The sequence below is a fragment of the Ichthyophthirius multifiliis genome (genome assembly GCF_000220395.1).
Source record: "Ichthyophthirius multifiliis unplaced genomic scaffold scaff_1120509250367, whole genome shotgun sequence".
Taxonomy (NCBI): Eukaryota; Ciliophora; class Oligohymenophorea; order Hymenostomatida; genus Ichthyophthirius; species Ichthyophthirius multifiliis.
This window is the reverse complement of record NW_004086811.1, coordinates 1-13,464: the sequence shown is the minus strand read 5'-3', so window position 1 is coordinate 13,464 and position 13,464 is coordinate 1. Positions and strand designations below refer to the sequence as shown.

Sequence of the window (13,464 nt, the reverse complement as noted above, 5' to 3'; positions counted from 1 at the left end):
TATTCATATTTATATTCATATTTTTATACATATTTCATAAATAAATAAAAGCAATTTTACATAATTTATATAAATTTTAATATTATATTAAAATTTTATTTTATATTTTTATAAGTTAAATTTTTTTTTATTTTTATGATTAAATTTGAAAAAGGATCTTATAAAATTAAAGAACCTTTATATGCTACTTTGACTTAAAAAGATAACATTCCATAATTTTAAATTAAAGTTAGTTTTATATACTATTTAGATCATTAATAATATATTTTAAAATAAAAAAAGCATTTTACAGATGTTATATTATAACCATTAGAATATTGTAAAATACTAATTTAATTAAATAATTTATTAATTTATTATATAGAAGTTAAATATGTAATAATTGAAAATAATGAATCTTAAAATTTATAAGTGAAAGTATTTATTTAATTTTTAAAACATATTCATATGATTTTTTTTAAAAAGCTAGATTTTAGTTATTTAGAATAAGTTTGTAAAGAATAGATTTAAATTTTAGATAACTTTGGTGTTATTTAAATAAGTAAAAATTAATATAAAATATAATATATAATAATCATAAAAAGATGAATTTAAATTTAGAGTTCCAATAATTGTATCAAATATATAAAATGAATTATGTGTAACTTTACTATGAAAAACAATATTACATATTTATATGTATTCTATCTTATTTTTTTAACTGTATTACCAGTAAAACATGGAAATTATAAACTTTCAAAAATAAAATACATAATAATAAACATTTATTTAATTATTTGTGTTTTTATAAATATTTAATTAAAAAGATATTAATTTAAAAAAAAAAAATTGTATAAAAATATAGTAATAATATATATAAAAATAAATATATTTAAAACTTTTAATATAAATTTTATTTATTTTATATAAATAAAAAAGTATTTTTAATTTAAAATAAAAAATTGTAAAAGATCTATAAATATGTATTATTTTTATTTCTTAAATATAAAAAATAATTAAAATATCTATAAAATATATAAATAAATATTTTATTTTAAATATTTAATTCATTTTTGTTAAGAATTATTGCAAGAAGCGACAATATCAGCAAATCCAGCTTTTAAAGAAGCTCCTCCTACAAGGAACCCATCAATATCTTTTTAAGAAATCAATTCATTACAGTTCTTTTCAGTAACAGATCCCCCATAAATAATTCTTGTTTCTTATGCAGCTTTTTGCGAAACTTAATTAGTCAAATATTTTCTAATAAAATCATGTACTTCTTAAGCTTATTCAGGGCTAGCAACTTTGCCAGTTCCAATAGCCCATACAGGTTCGTAAGCGATAACAACATGAACCCAATCAGCTTCACTTAATTTGCCTTTTATTTATTTTTTAGTTTAAATAAAGAATGTATTTACTTTTAATAGCTTAAAGTTATTCTTTAACAACATCATTTGTTCTGTTTGCTTCTCTTTCAGCTAAAGATTCTCCTACACAAGCTATTACTTAAAGGTGATTATCAACAGCTAATTTAACTTTAGATGCAACTAGATCATTTGTTTCGTGATAATATTGACGTCTTTCAGAATGTCCCAAAATAACCCATTTAAGACCCAAATCTATTAAATGTTAGACACTTTTTAATTAAAATAAAAAATTGATTTTTATTCCAAATATATTTTTTAAATAAATTACCTAAGTTCTCCTGTGTAAGCACCTTAACCTGTCGCAGAACTGTTTTAGGCAGCTACTTAAATGGTTTTTTAAATATTTTCTTAAACCCAAGGGATATGGACTGAAACAGGAGATACAACTACTTCGACTTTTTAGTTATCAAATTTTATGTTGTTTAAGACATTATTAACTAAATCTTTACTTTGTTATAAAGTATTGTTGCATTTCCAATTTCCTCCAACAAAAAATTTTCTTTGTCCTTGCATTTGATATTTTTTTTTTTTATTTATTTGGTTTTTTTTTTTCAATTGATTATAAAAAAATATGATTCAATAATATGACTTTTATTAATAATTTATTTGTATATCTTAATTTGTTTATTTATTTTTTTCAATATAAAAAAAATACAAATGGAATTTAAAATTAAGTATCAATATAAATATATAATTTATATTTAAATTTTATTTAAGAGTAAAATTTTGTGATTTTTCGATAATAAATATATTTTATATTAGTTAAAATAAATATAAGCTTTTTTATTTTATTTGATTTATAAATAAAATAAATTAAAAATTAATAATAATAAATTATAAAATTGATTGTAATATTAAATATAAAAAAAGTGTTTATTCTGGCTTTTTATAATATTTTAATCAATTATAAAATAATTTTTTTATATTGTAGAAAAATATAATAACAATTCAAATAGGTCTATTTTTTATATTATTAAAATAAAAATTATATATATAATTATTATTATATAATACAAAAATTTAATAAAAATCTTTGTATAAAATATATCATTTAATAAAAAACAATTAAAATGAATTAGGCAACACAAATTTAAAGAAATATTAAAACATTATAAAATTCAGTAAACTATATTTTCATAGATTATTAGAATAGAATAAAAGATTCTGCTTAAAAAGAAGAAAAAGCATAATATTATGAATATTTGGATTGCCTTTAAAGGCAACTATAAGACGAAATCGATAACTTTTTTGTTCTATTGAAAAGTAAATTAATTTTAAACCAAAAGATAATAAAGAAATATAAAAAATATAAAAAAATTGAAAAAGATTAATTATCCTAAAATCTTGAATAAAAAGAAGAAGAGAAGGCAATTAAAAAATGTTTATATAATATTTCAAATAGAAATAATAGTATAAAATTTTATATTTATATATTTTTTTATTAATAGGAAAAGATAAATAATATTAATGTTAATAATAATAATATAAAAAATAATTATAATAATAATTTTAATAATAATAGTAATTAATATACATACACTAATATCAATATTTAAAAAAACAGTTAGAATGTAAATAATAATAATAATCAATAATTATAATAATAAAATAATAAATTGAATAATACTTAAGAAATTGATTAGAACAAAATAGATATTTAAATATATTCAAATAATAATGATTTAAATACAATTTATAAAAAAAGTAAAAATCTAGGTAAAAATAAAATTTATTCTTACACATTAGAAGAATAACAAGCAATAGTAAGCTTTTGGGATTTCCATTATTGCTAAAAAAAAAGGAATAAATACTAAGTAGCAGAATATTTGTAAACGAAAATTGGATCATCTATAAGTACTATAATAAACCTGATCAAAGATATTTAAAAAAAAGGATTTAGTGATTATGGAATTAGTAATTCGAAAAAAGGATTTATTTAAGAAATTAGTTATAAAGAATGGTGTTCGAAACAAAGTAAAGATTCTTATAATAATGAATGGGTTAATAATGTTCTAGAAAAAATAAAACAAAAGTAAAACAAATATTTCGTTTTAAATATAAATGTATGATTTAAAAAAAAAGATATTAGTATAAAAATTAGAAAATATAAAATAATGGTAAAAATATCTCAATTTTTTTAAAAATATATATTATGTTAATGACTAATTTATATTTAATGATTAATATTTAAAAAAATACAATAAAAAAAGAAATAAACTAAACTAATAATGAATAATAGTTTTTTTCGATAAAAGTTGAATACGATGAAAGCGAATAAGAGTCAGATCAATATTAATAAAAAATAAATGATTAATTAAATTATTATAATGATAAGACATTTAATTCTGATAATAATGAGTTTTAATAGATAAATAAAGAGAAAAATATATCTAAAGTAAACAAAATTTTATAAATATATATAAAAAAAAAAGAAGAATATTATTTGAATTATGAGATTTATCTTTAAGAATTTTTTATTAAGTCATATAAAGAATTATTTTTTAAAAAATTCTATTTTAAATTAAATATATTTATAAACTACTTAAAAGAATAATAAATGAAAAACATTAAAATAATATATATAAAAAAATTAATTAATAAAATATAAAAATTAAATATATATTTTGTAATATGAGGATAAAAAATTAAAATTACTTTATTATATATATAAATGTAATATATTATAAAATATATAAATTAATAATTTAAAATAAAATAATGACTTTTAAAAAAAATAAAAACACAATATATTAAAAAAAAAAAATTTATAAAAATAATTTTATTTATTTTTTCATTTTTTTCCACCACTACTACCACTTCCTTTTCTTTTTTATTTACCAGCAAGAGGAGCTTCTTATTCTTCAGATTCTCCTTCATCTTAATCTTCATCATCGTATCCTCCTTTTTAAACTCCCAAATAATATTCAAGAGAATAAGGAATGATTTCATCAACAAGGGTTTTAAAGATATCAAAATCAATATTTAGTCTATCATTATCGAAATCTTAATCTTCTTCAGCATCTTCCTTATCTTAATCTTTCAAAGGTTCAGAATCATCAAAGAAATTGAAGAATGATTCTACTTTAGTTTCTTTTTCAACGACTCTTTTAGCACCTAGTTTTTTTATTTTTTAAGTTTTTTTAGTAATTTTAATAGTTGTATTTTTTCCTTCCTTCCATTCAATTTTGGTTCCTGTAGTTTTCACAGGTTCATCATCTTCATCTAATTCAACAATCTTTTTAAGAACAGTGTTTGTGAAATAATCATTAGGTCCAAAAGTGAAAATTACTTCAACTAAAGTTGTAGATATAGGATTATATTCGATTTTTAATAAAGATTTTAAAGGTTCTGCATCTTATTCTTTTATTTCGACGGCTAATATATCGTTTTCCCACATGGCCTTCAACCAATATTCGTTCAAAGGTTTTGCTTGACTCTTTTCTTCGTCTAATTTATCATTTTCACCTTCTTTTAAGTATTTTTATAAATTAGAAAGCTCTTCATCAGTTGGAATGGCTCCTTCAACTAATTATTGGGTCTTTTTTATTTAAAAAAATAGATAAATTAATGTGTTTAATATATAAATTCTTACTCTAACATATATTGGCTTAGATAATTATTCATATTCGAACTTTAATTATTATAATTTCTTTTAGAGTTCGGCATCTAAAGTTTTTTTTTCTTATAAATGAGCGTTTATTGCCACTGCTCTTACTTTTTCACCTAAAGGAAGTTCCTTTAAGGCTTCTTCAATTTGTTCTTCGACAGTCTTTTCGATGGATTCGTTGTCCTTTTATTCGGCAGCTGCTTCCTTTTTATTTAATATATATACATAAATATATTTATATTACTTATGCTGACATATTTTCTATTTTTTTTATTTTATTTTTTAAAATATAATATATTATAAAAAAAAAATATATATATGTTTTATATAAATTATTTTTGGCTTTTTTTTAGTAATAATAGTATTTTTTTTTATTTTTATATTTTTTTTTTTTCAAAATATTATTATTTTAACTATTTTATAATTAAAAAAGAAAATTAATTTAGACTTTTTATTTTATACTTTATAAAAATAAAAAGACAACGATAAAATAAATATTAATAATCTAAAAAAAAAAAAATTATATCATAAATAATATTTATTTAAAATTTATTATATTATCCAATAATATATATAATATTTAAAATATTATAATTCTTAAATTAATACAAATTTATTTTTATTTTAATATTAATTAATTTATAATTAATTCTTTTTTTAAAAAATTGAAAAAATGAATAAAATAATATCATTTTAAAATTAAAATGACTGGGAAAAAATATATAAGCCATTCTTAATTAAAATACAGGAAAATCATTATCAAAACATAAATATATTTGTATAAGATTTTGAGAATCTCCTTAAACAAATACCACATCTAAATTTCAATAATATTTAAAACATTAAAAATTTTTATATACAAATATCGCAAAACGAACCAAAAGATTATTTTTTAAATGAATTTCTTCCTCAGTTAGCTGCGTTAAGCTTAAAAATTGAAAATATATTAACCCTAGACTACAAACTAAAAAAATATGATCCAAAACCAATAACATTAACAAGATTATAAATAGCAACTGTCCTCGCAAACATGTTTTTTTGTACAATAGACCATGAAAAATACCATTCATTAATAATATGGTACGAAGACAATCATAGAAATTAAACAAAAATAGAAAAACTAAAATGTCTATATAATTATTTTAAACGTATTTTGGAATACCAAAATTTAAATGAAGAAATTACAATAATTAGACTCCAATATAAATAAGATTAAGAATTGACAAATACAAAACTGAATAATAAAGTTTAAATATTCACAGATAAAAAAATCGAAAATTTTACTGACGACTTTTCTATATAAATAGATTTTTCTAATCAATCTATTGGGGGTGGTGTTTTAGATTCAGGACGTGTTTAGGAAGAAATAATGTTTGTAACACACCCGGAATTGTTAATAACTACATAAATATGTGAATAAATAGAAGACTAAGAAGCTATTCTTATCATAAATGCAATGAGATATTCAGAATATACAGGTTATGCAGAAAGTTTCGCTTTTGATAAAAATTATGTTGATTTAAGAAAAACTACAAGGATAGTTGCAATTGATGCTTTATTTTTTTAGAAAAAAATTCTATAAATGTAATATTAAAATGGGCCTTTGTATAGAGAATTAGTAAAAGCCTTGACAGGATTTTAAGTTAATTAATTTACACCTAAAGAGTGTAAGATAGTTACTGGAAATTGGGGATGTGGGGCTTTTTAAGGCGATGTTTAATTAAAATTTATTATTTAGTGGATTGCTTGTTGTATGTAAGGAAGAGATATGGTTTATTGTACTTTTTAAAATGAGAAGTTGAAGGATATGGAGGGGATTATCGAGTTACTGGAGGGTTAGTGTGCGGGAAATATTATTAATTGTATAAAAGAATATTAAAGTTTTTATAAATAAATTGATTTATTTGGATTTATTTTTTAAAAATTTAGTAATAAATGAATAAAATTTTTATCGTAATTTTTTTTTTTAATATATAAAAATTTCACAAAAAAATTAAATAAAATAAATTAAAATTTAATATAAAAATTTTACATTTAAAAACTATAATCGTAGAAAAACATTTTTATTTATACGAATAAAAATTAAGATGGAAATAAATATGTATTTTTTGCTGTTTATTCGGAACTCATGTATTAAATATCGAAAAAGGGAAAATACCTCAAATTGTAAAAATTATTTATTTTAAATGATTTTTTTTATTTGTTAGTGAAAATTATTTTATATGCTGTCGATTTTATTTTGTTGGTATATTTAACAATTCTTCATTCCAGTTTATGAAAAAGGTTACATTTAATATTTTAAAAAATCGAAGATTTATTTATTTTAAATATGAGGATATAAATAAGCTTTATAATTTTAAAAACAAAATATTCAATAAACTAAAATATTGAACTAATTAATATACATAAATTGTTACCCTAATACTATATATTTATTATTAAAAAAAAAATTGTATATTGTTCATAAAAATAATATATTTAAACTATTCTAATTTTAATTTAGATTAAATGATAAAATAATTAGAAAATCCGTATAGTAGAATTTATCAATACACAATAGCTAATATTTAATTACTTAAAATAAATATATAATATTTTTTTCATAACAATTTAAAGATAATTGGTAAATCTATATTTTAGAAAAAAGGAATGGCATAAATACTATGTAATATCAACTCCCTTCTATTAATATAATAAACTGAAATATTTTCTAGATATAAAAATTAATAAAAAAAGTTTTATAAAAAAATACATAAATTATAATCTAAAATAATGTTAAGTATATCAAAATAATAAGTGGGCATTTTTTAAAATAAGTAATAATAATAATTATATGAATTTATATATACTGAATTCTAAAATAAATTATGAGAGAGAAAATGTTATTTATGTAATAATTATTATATTAAATAAATAAAAGTTTAGCAATAAATTTATTATGAATCAATTTATTTAAATAAGTAATTATTATTATTATATATATTAAATTATAAAGAATATCGGAATCAACAAAAAATAAAAATATTGATGATTTGTTATATTAAAAAATTTAATTAATTATGATGTTTTTGATATTTTTGGAACACTTGAGGAATAAGATTATGATTTTTTTTAATTAAAATTATTTATATAATATTTTATAATATTGTGATAATATATTTTCAAATAATGATTTAGATAAATATAGATTAATAATAATTAATTTATAAATAAATTTCGATTTTAAAACCTTCAATTAATTATTAATAATGAAGCTTATGACTGTTTTTTGTAAAAAGTTATTAATTAAGAATAGATGTAAAAAGAGTTATGAGTTTACTAAATGAAAAGATAAATAAGATATAAAAAAAATAAAAATAAAAATACAATATTATTTTATATTATTAATAAATTAGATATTTTATATATTTAATACTAAAAAAATATTAAACTTTTTATTTATTAAATTTTATTATATAAACTAAAGTTTATTAATGATAATAATAGTATTTTAGTTACTTATTAAAAAAATGAAGTAATATTAATAATAATTAATATGATTTTATTAGATTTTATAAAAATGAATTGATTCATGTTTATTTTAATAAATGTTGATTTACCACAAAAAAAAAAAATATGCAAATAATTAAATTAATAATATCATATTAAAAAATTAAAAGAAAAAAAATTATAAAATGCACAAAAATAATTAAGTCCCAAACCAAAATTTATTATAATAATGGATAGACGGTCCCATTTCAGATTAACCATTAGAACCCGGACACGGTCGAGGTATTTTTTGTTTAGATATATAAGGGGATTGGTTAGTAACAGGTTCAGCAGATCATGGACTTAGAGAATATAATATGTTTCCATAAAAAAAAAAAAAAAATCAAATATTTTAATATATAAAAAAAAGTTCAACAAATTCATACAGAAGAGAACTTTATGCAAAAAAATATGGGCATACAGAATGGGTTACTAGTGTAAAATATTTAACTGACGGAAGAATCATATCTGCAGGAATGGATAGTTAATTATGTTTATGGGATAGAGGAGCTGTAAAATGTGATCATATTAAAGGACATGAGTATTTATTTTTAGATATAAAAACAAAAATATTAATATAATAAATATATAGAGGGAGTGTTACTAAAGTATTAATAGATGAAAATAATATTTGTGTAAGTTCTTCTTATGATTGTACTTTATATATTTGGTAAAAATATATTTTTTTAAAAATATATTAAAACAAATATACATATAGGGATTTAAATACAAAGTAAAATGCAATAAGATTATTTGGTCCACATAAAGACGCAGTACTTGATTTTGCATGGAATAATTCATTAATTGTGAGTGGAGATAAAACAGGAACAATTGCTTTTTGGGATATTAATACAGGAACAGCCATAAAATCTTCAAAAATACACAAAGGAGCTGTTTCTTAAATATTGTTATATTCAGATGGATCTAATCATAATTATATAGTTTCTGCTGGATTGAATGTATTTTTTTGTTTTTAATTATATAAAATAAAATATATATATTAAATATTTAAAGGATGGTGCAATAAGTTTCTAAGATATGAGAACTAATAAAGTTGTTAATAATACATAGATACATCATGGTGCAATCAATGCACTTGAATAAAATTTATCAGGATAAAGTATTAATATATTTAATTAATAATTTTTTATAATTTAAAATAAATAATAGTTGTTACTGGAAGTGCAGATAAATCTATTAAAATTACTGATATTTAAAGCGGATTTAAATAGTTATCAACTATGAAAGCTACTGATATGGTTTATTGTTTATAAACTATTTATAATTTAACTCTTGCAGGATGTGGAGATGGAAATATTCTTTGTTTTGAAAATGATCATGGAAAATCTTTATATGGGTTTTTTTTTATTATAATTAATAAAAATAATTTTAATTTTTTATTAAAGATTTGGGGCTATGAGTAAAGGAGTAGTTAGATCTATGAAAATAAATGATAAAAGCACAAAGTATTTTTTTTTTTTTATTATTTAATAATAATTTAAAAGATTGGTGGCTATTGGAGATGATTTTAGTCCTTTTGTTATAAGTTATGTATGAGAAAGTAATATATTAAAATAGAAAAATTATTCTAATTAATTTTTAGTTTAATTATTAATAAAAAAATATAAAATTTTTATATAAAAAAAAAAAATATTAATATATATCAAAAAAAACATTATTTTAAAATAATTTAAATATATTAATAAAAAATTTTATAATTATAAAGATAAATATATTTATTAATTTTAAAAAATTTTATAACCTGATTATTTAAAAAAAGTGAAAATTAAAATAAATAAATATAAAAATATTTTATATTAAAATTTAATTTAATTTAATTTAATTTAATTTAATTTAATTTAATTTAATTTAATTTAATTTAATTTAATTTAATATTTTTTTTTTTCTATATTTAAATGAAAAAAAATATACAATACAAAATAATAAAAATAAATATAAACATAAACATAAGAGACATTACAATAATATATATTATTTAATAATTTTTTAGTAATATTATTAAAAAAAATATATATAATTCATCCATAATTTATATTCAAATAATAAAAATAAGAATAGATTATAAAAAATAAAAAAATTATAATAATAAAATTAATAACTCATATGCGAATTGTTAAATTTTTTTTTTTTTGTTATTTTCAAATAGAAGATAAAGTTAATTTATTAGCTACATCAAGATCTTTAACCATTTTTTTAAATTCATTAAATGAAATCCTTCCATCAAAATCTTCATCAGCTTTAATAATAGTTCTATCAACTAACTGTTAAAGTTAAACATCGTTTAAATTATTTCCAACCATCATTTTTAAAACTTAAAATAATTCACCGTTTGATATGTAACCATCTCCATCAATATCATAAACTTTAAAAGCAAATTTAAGTTTTGCCTCCTCATCATTTGAATATAATGAACTTAGTCCAGTAATAAATTCCTCAAAACTTATACTTCCATCTTTATTTTTATCAAAAATCATAACAACCCTTCTTACTAAAGGATTTTAGTTTAATTCTGGGAGACTCAAAAATTCTTCAATATCTAAATCTCCAGATTTATCTTTGTCCATTCTTTTGAAACTTTTATAAAGCTTTTTCATTTCTTAAGGCGTAAAATTGCATGGATTTTCTCCTTGTGTATTTCCCATTTTTTTTTTTTCTTGTTTATTTTTTATTTTTTATTTTTAAAATTTTTTTTATTTTTTTTTATTTATAATTTTTTTTTTATTAAATGATTTTTTTTTTTTATAAAAGTTAATATTTGTTTTTTTTATTTAATTTAAAAATATTAAATTAAATTAAAAATATAAATAAAATATAAAAATAAATAATGGATTAAGAAGATTTAAATATAGAAAATTAATAAAATGAAGAAGATGAAGAAATAATGATTCCAATAACAACATTAACAAAAGTTTCTAATTATATAGATAGATATTTTGTACGTTTTTATAGAATTTATTAAAAAGACTATTAATGTTTAAATTAATATGCATTTTAACATACAAATAAGTAATATTTATTTCTTAAAAAAAATATAGAAATAAAATATAAATTATATAATAACTTTTTAGTAATAAAATATAATATAAGGCTTTGTTTAATTGGAATAGCACCAGAACATGATTTAATTAGATTAAAAAAAAGTATATAAAAGGTTTCGTTTGAAAAAGTTTATTAAGGCGAAATGTCTTAATTAGTAAAAGGAAAAAAAAAAGTAAAATTTTGTTATATAATAATAGAATAATTTTTATTATATTTATTTGAATTTTAATAAAATAGAAGGAGGTGTCAAAACTACTGAAAATAAAATTATTGGCGAAATATTTTGCGAAGATGGAACTATTTATGATATAAGAGGAGTTATAGATGGTTCTTTAATAGAATTTAATGATAATTTATTTAAAAATCCTAATTGGGTTGTAGATTTTGTAAAAACATATTTTTATTTAGTTTTATTTTTATTAAATAAATAAAAAAAAGTGTGAAAGTAAAGGATATCTAGGAATTATTAATATAGGAAAGAAAACAAAATTATAAACTAAAGATATATTATCGCAAGAAGAATATTAAAAAATTATCTAAAAATGAGTGAATATTATTCATTTAATATTTAAAATATAAAAGAGTATAAAATATTAATGAAATAGAAAAAAAAAAAATTAATTAATTGATAATTTTTTTTCTAAAAAAAAAAAATATATATTTAAATATCTTATTAATAATCATAAAATAATAAAAAATATAAAAAAAAATAACATAATTATTAAAAAAATGTCCTTTTTAAATAAATTCAAAAAAAATATAGATTAACCTCCAGAAGGAGTAAAAATTGAATACTCTTCATTTGGATAAACTGGACCTTCTTATAATAATAACATTTTAAGTTAATCGTAATATACGAAAACAGAAGTTAGAAAAATTGAAGGAGAAAAAACAGTAAATAAAAAAATATTTAAAAATATAAACAAATATAGTATGGGCATAATAAGAACAATAACTACAGTAAAAAGAAAGCTTAAATTAAAAATAAGGAAAACCTAATTTTTTATAGAAAAAAAATGTAGCTTAATAATAATAATAATAATAATAAAATTAAAAATAAAATTAATAATAATATATATAATAAAATGATGAATAAATATAATAATAAAAATAAATATAAATATAAAACAATATAAAAAAACAAGAAGAAATTAAAGTTAAAAAATATTAAAATAACGATGAGTATTAATTATTAAATGAAAACGATTTAGATTTTAAAGAATTGTAATATATTTATTTAAAAAATATATAGATAATTGATTTTAATTTTTAAAATTAATATTTTTTTAAATATTTAATAATAAAAAATAAAAAAATAGAAATTTTTGTAAAAAATTAGTTAATGATGTAACTTGTGAAGGTGGTATAAAAATTAAATAATAAGAATAATATTTAAATGAATTTGTAGATGATTGCTCTAAATAATAACCAAATGTTATATTATCAATTTTAATTTAAAAATTATTTTCTAATGAATCGCTAATTGTTAAAAAAGTATATATATTTAAAAAAAATATGTATATATATATATATATATATATAAATATATATATATATATATTTATATATTATATTTAATTATTATTTTGTTTATATAAACATATTATATATTTTTTTTATATATAAACTCTTTTATTTATATATTTTTTAAATTTTTTGATATATTGTAATATAGAGAAGTTTATTTGCAATATAGGCATTAATTAATAAAAATTAAAAATATTAATAATTTATTAATAAGCATTCAAAAATTTTAATTTAAACAAAAGAATAGAATTTAAACGATAAAGAATACATTAATATTTTAAATGAACTTCTTGGAGAAAAAAATAATAATGTATAATAATAATTTTTATATTT

The 13,464-nt window shown here is 17.2% G+C and overlaps 4 protein-coding genes across 4 annotated transcripts, besides 30 other annotated features; 1 reads left to right on the top strand and 3 right to left on the bottom strand. All coding sequences in view use genetic code 6, as the record gives it.

Annotated features, from left to right (window-relative positions):
- Positions 1–3: part of a microsatellite that runs on past the window's edge.
- Positions 1–23: part of a microsatellite that runs on past the window's edge.
- Positions 1–33: part of a microsatellite that runs on past the window's edge.
- Positions 1–35: part of a microsatellite that runs on past the window's edge.
- Positions 36–61: 26 nt separating this feature from the next.
- Positions 62–107: a microsatellite.
- Positions 72–107: a microsatellite.
- Positions 83–147: a microsatellite.
- A 783-nt stretch (positions 148–930) lies between these two features.
- IMG5_068740 (triosephosphate isomerase, putative) lies at positions 931–1,938 on the bottom strand. Its single transcript, XM_004036789.1, has 3 exons — positions 1,678–1,938; positions 1,401–1,618; positions 931–1,360 (listed from the first exon to the last, which is right to left on the bottom strand). Exons 1-3 carry the CDS (start codon positions 1,920–1,922, stop codon positions 1,047–1,049), a joined length of 777 nt encoding a protein of 258 aa, XP_004036837.1. The 5' UTR covers positions 1,923–1,938; the 3' UTR covers positions 931–1,046.
- Positions 1,939–2,211: 273 nt separating this feature from the next.
- Positions 2,212–2,253: a microsatellite.
- A 613-nt stretch (positions 2,254–2,866) lies between these two features.
- Positions 2,867–2,940: a microsatellite.
- Positions 2,941–2,983: 43 nt separating this feature from the next.
- Positions 2,984–3,014: a microsatellite.
- Positions 2,984–3,024: a microsatellite.
- Positions 3,025–4,065: 1,041 nt separating this feature from the next.
- Positions 4,066–4,112: a microsatellite.
- Positions 4,073–4,122: a microsatellite.
- A 69-nt stretch (positions 4,123–4,191) lies between these two features.
- Positions 4,192–5,272, bottom strand: IMG5_068730 (nucleosome assembly protein, putative; the record flags this gene model as incomplete). Its single annotated transcript, XM_004036788.1, has 3 exons — positions 4,192–4,947; positions 5,002–5,220; positions 5,261–5,272. The coding sequence occupies 3 exons, from the start codon at positions 5,270–5,272 to the stop codon at positions 4,201–4,203; spliced, it is 978 nt and encodes a 325-aa protein (XP_004036836.1). The 3' UTR covers positions 4,192–4,200.
- Positions 5,273–8,438: 3,166 nt separating this feature from the next.
- Positions 8,439–8,478: a microsatellite.
- Positions 8,479–8,690: 212 nt separating this feature from the next.
- Positions 8,691–10,101, top strand: IMG5_068720 (WD40 repeat protein; the record flags this gene model as incomplete). The annotated part of the gene is made up of 6 exons (XM_004036787.1): positions 8,691–9,085; positions 9,137–9,214; positions 9,263–9,503; positions 9,559–9,664; positions 9,715–9,901; positions 9,951–10,101. The coding sequence occupies 6 exons, from the start codon at positions 8,691–8,693 to the stop codon at positions 10,099–10,101; spliced, it is 1,158 nt and encodes a 385-aa protein (XP_004036835.1).
- A 52-nt stretch (positions 10,102–10,153) lies between these two features.
- Positions 10,154–10,205: a microsatellite.
- A 160-nt stretch (positions 10,206–10,365) lies between these two features.
- Positions 10,366–10,438: a microsatellite.
- A 25-nt stretch (positions 10,439–10,463) lies between these two features.
- Positions 10,464–10,515: a microsatellite.
- Positions 10,516–10,703: 188 nt separating this feature from the next.
- On the bottom strand, positions 10,704–11,219 carry IMG5_068710 (hypothetical protein; the record flags this gene model as incomplete). Its single annotated transcript, XM_004036786.1, has 1 exon — positions 10,704–11,219. The coding sequence occupies exon 1, from the start codon at positions 11,205–11,207 to the stop codon at positions 10,704–10,706; it is 504 nt and encodes a 167-aa protein (XP_004036834.1). The 5' UTR covers positions 11,208–11,219.
- Positions 11,206–11,288: a microsatellite.
- Positions 11,206–11,306: a microsatellite.
- Positions 11,227–11,283: a microsatellite.
- Positions 11,234–11,288: a microsatellite.
- Positions 11,257–11,310: a microsatellite.
- Positions 11,311–11,333: 23 nt separating this feature from the next.
- Positions 11,334–11,385: a microsatellite.
- Positions 11,339–11,390: a microsatellite.
- A 1,238-nt stretch (positions 11,391–12,628) lies between these two features.
- Positions 12,629–12,718: a microsatellite.
- Positions 12,631–12,718: a microsatellite.
- Positions 12,634–12,730: a microsatellite.
- Positions 12,649–12,742: a microsatellite.
- Positions 12,743–13,117: 375 nt separating this feature from the next.
- Positions 13,118–13,178: a microsatellite.
- A 181-nt stretch (positions 13,179–13,359) lies between these two features.
- Positions 13,360–13,398: a microsatellite.
- Between the last annotated feature and the right edge of the window lie 66 nt (positions 13,399–13,464).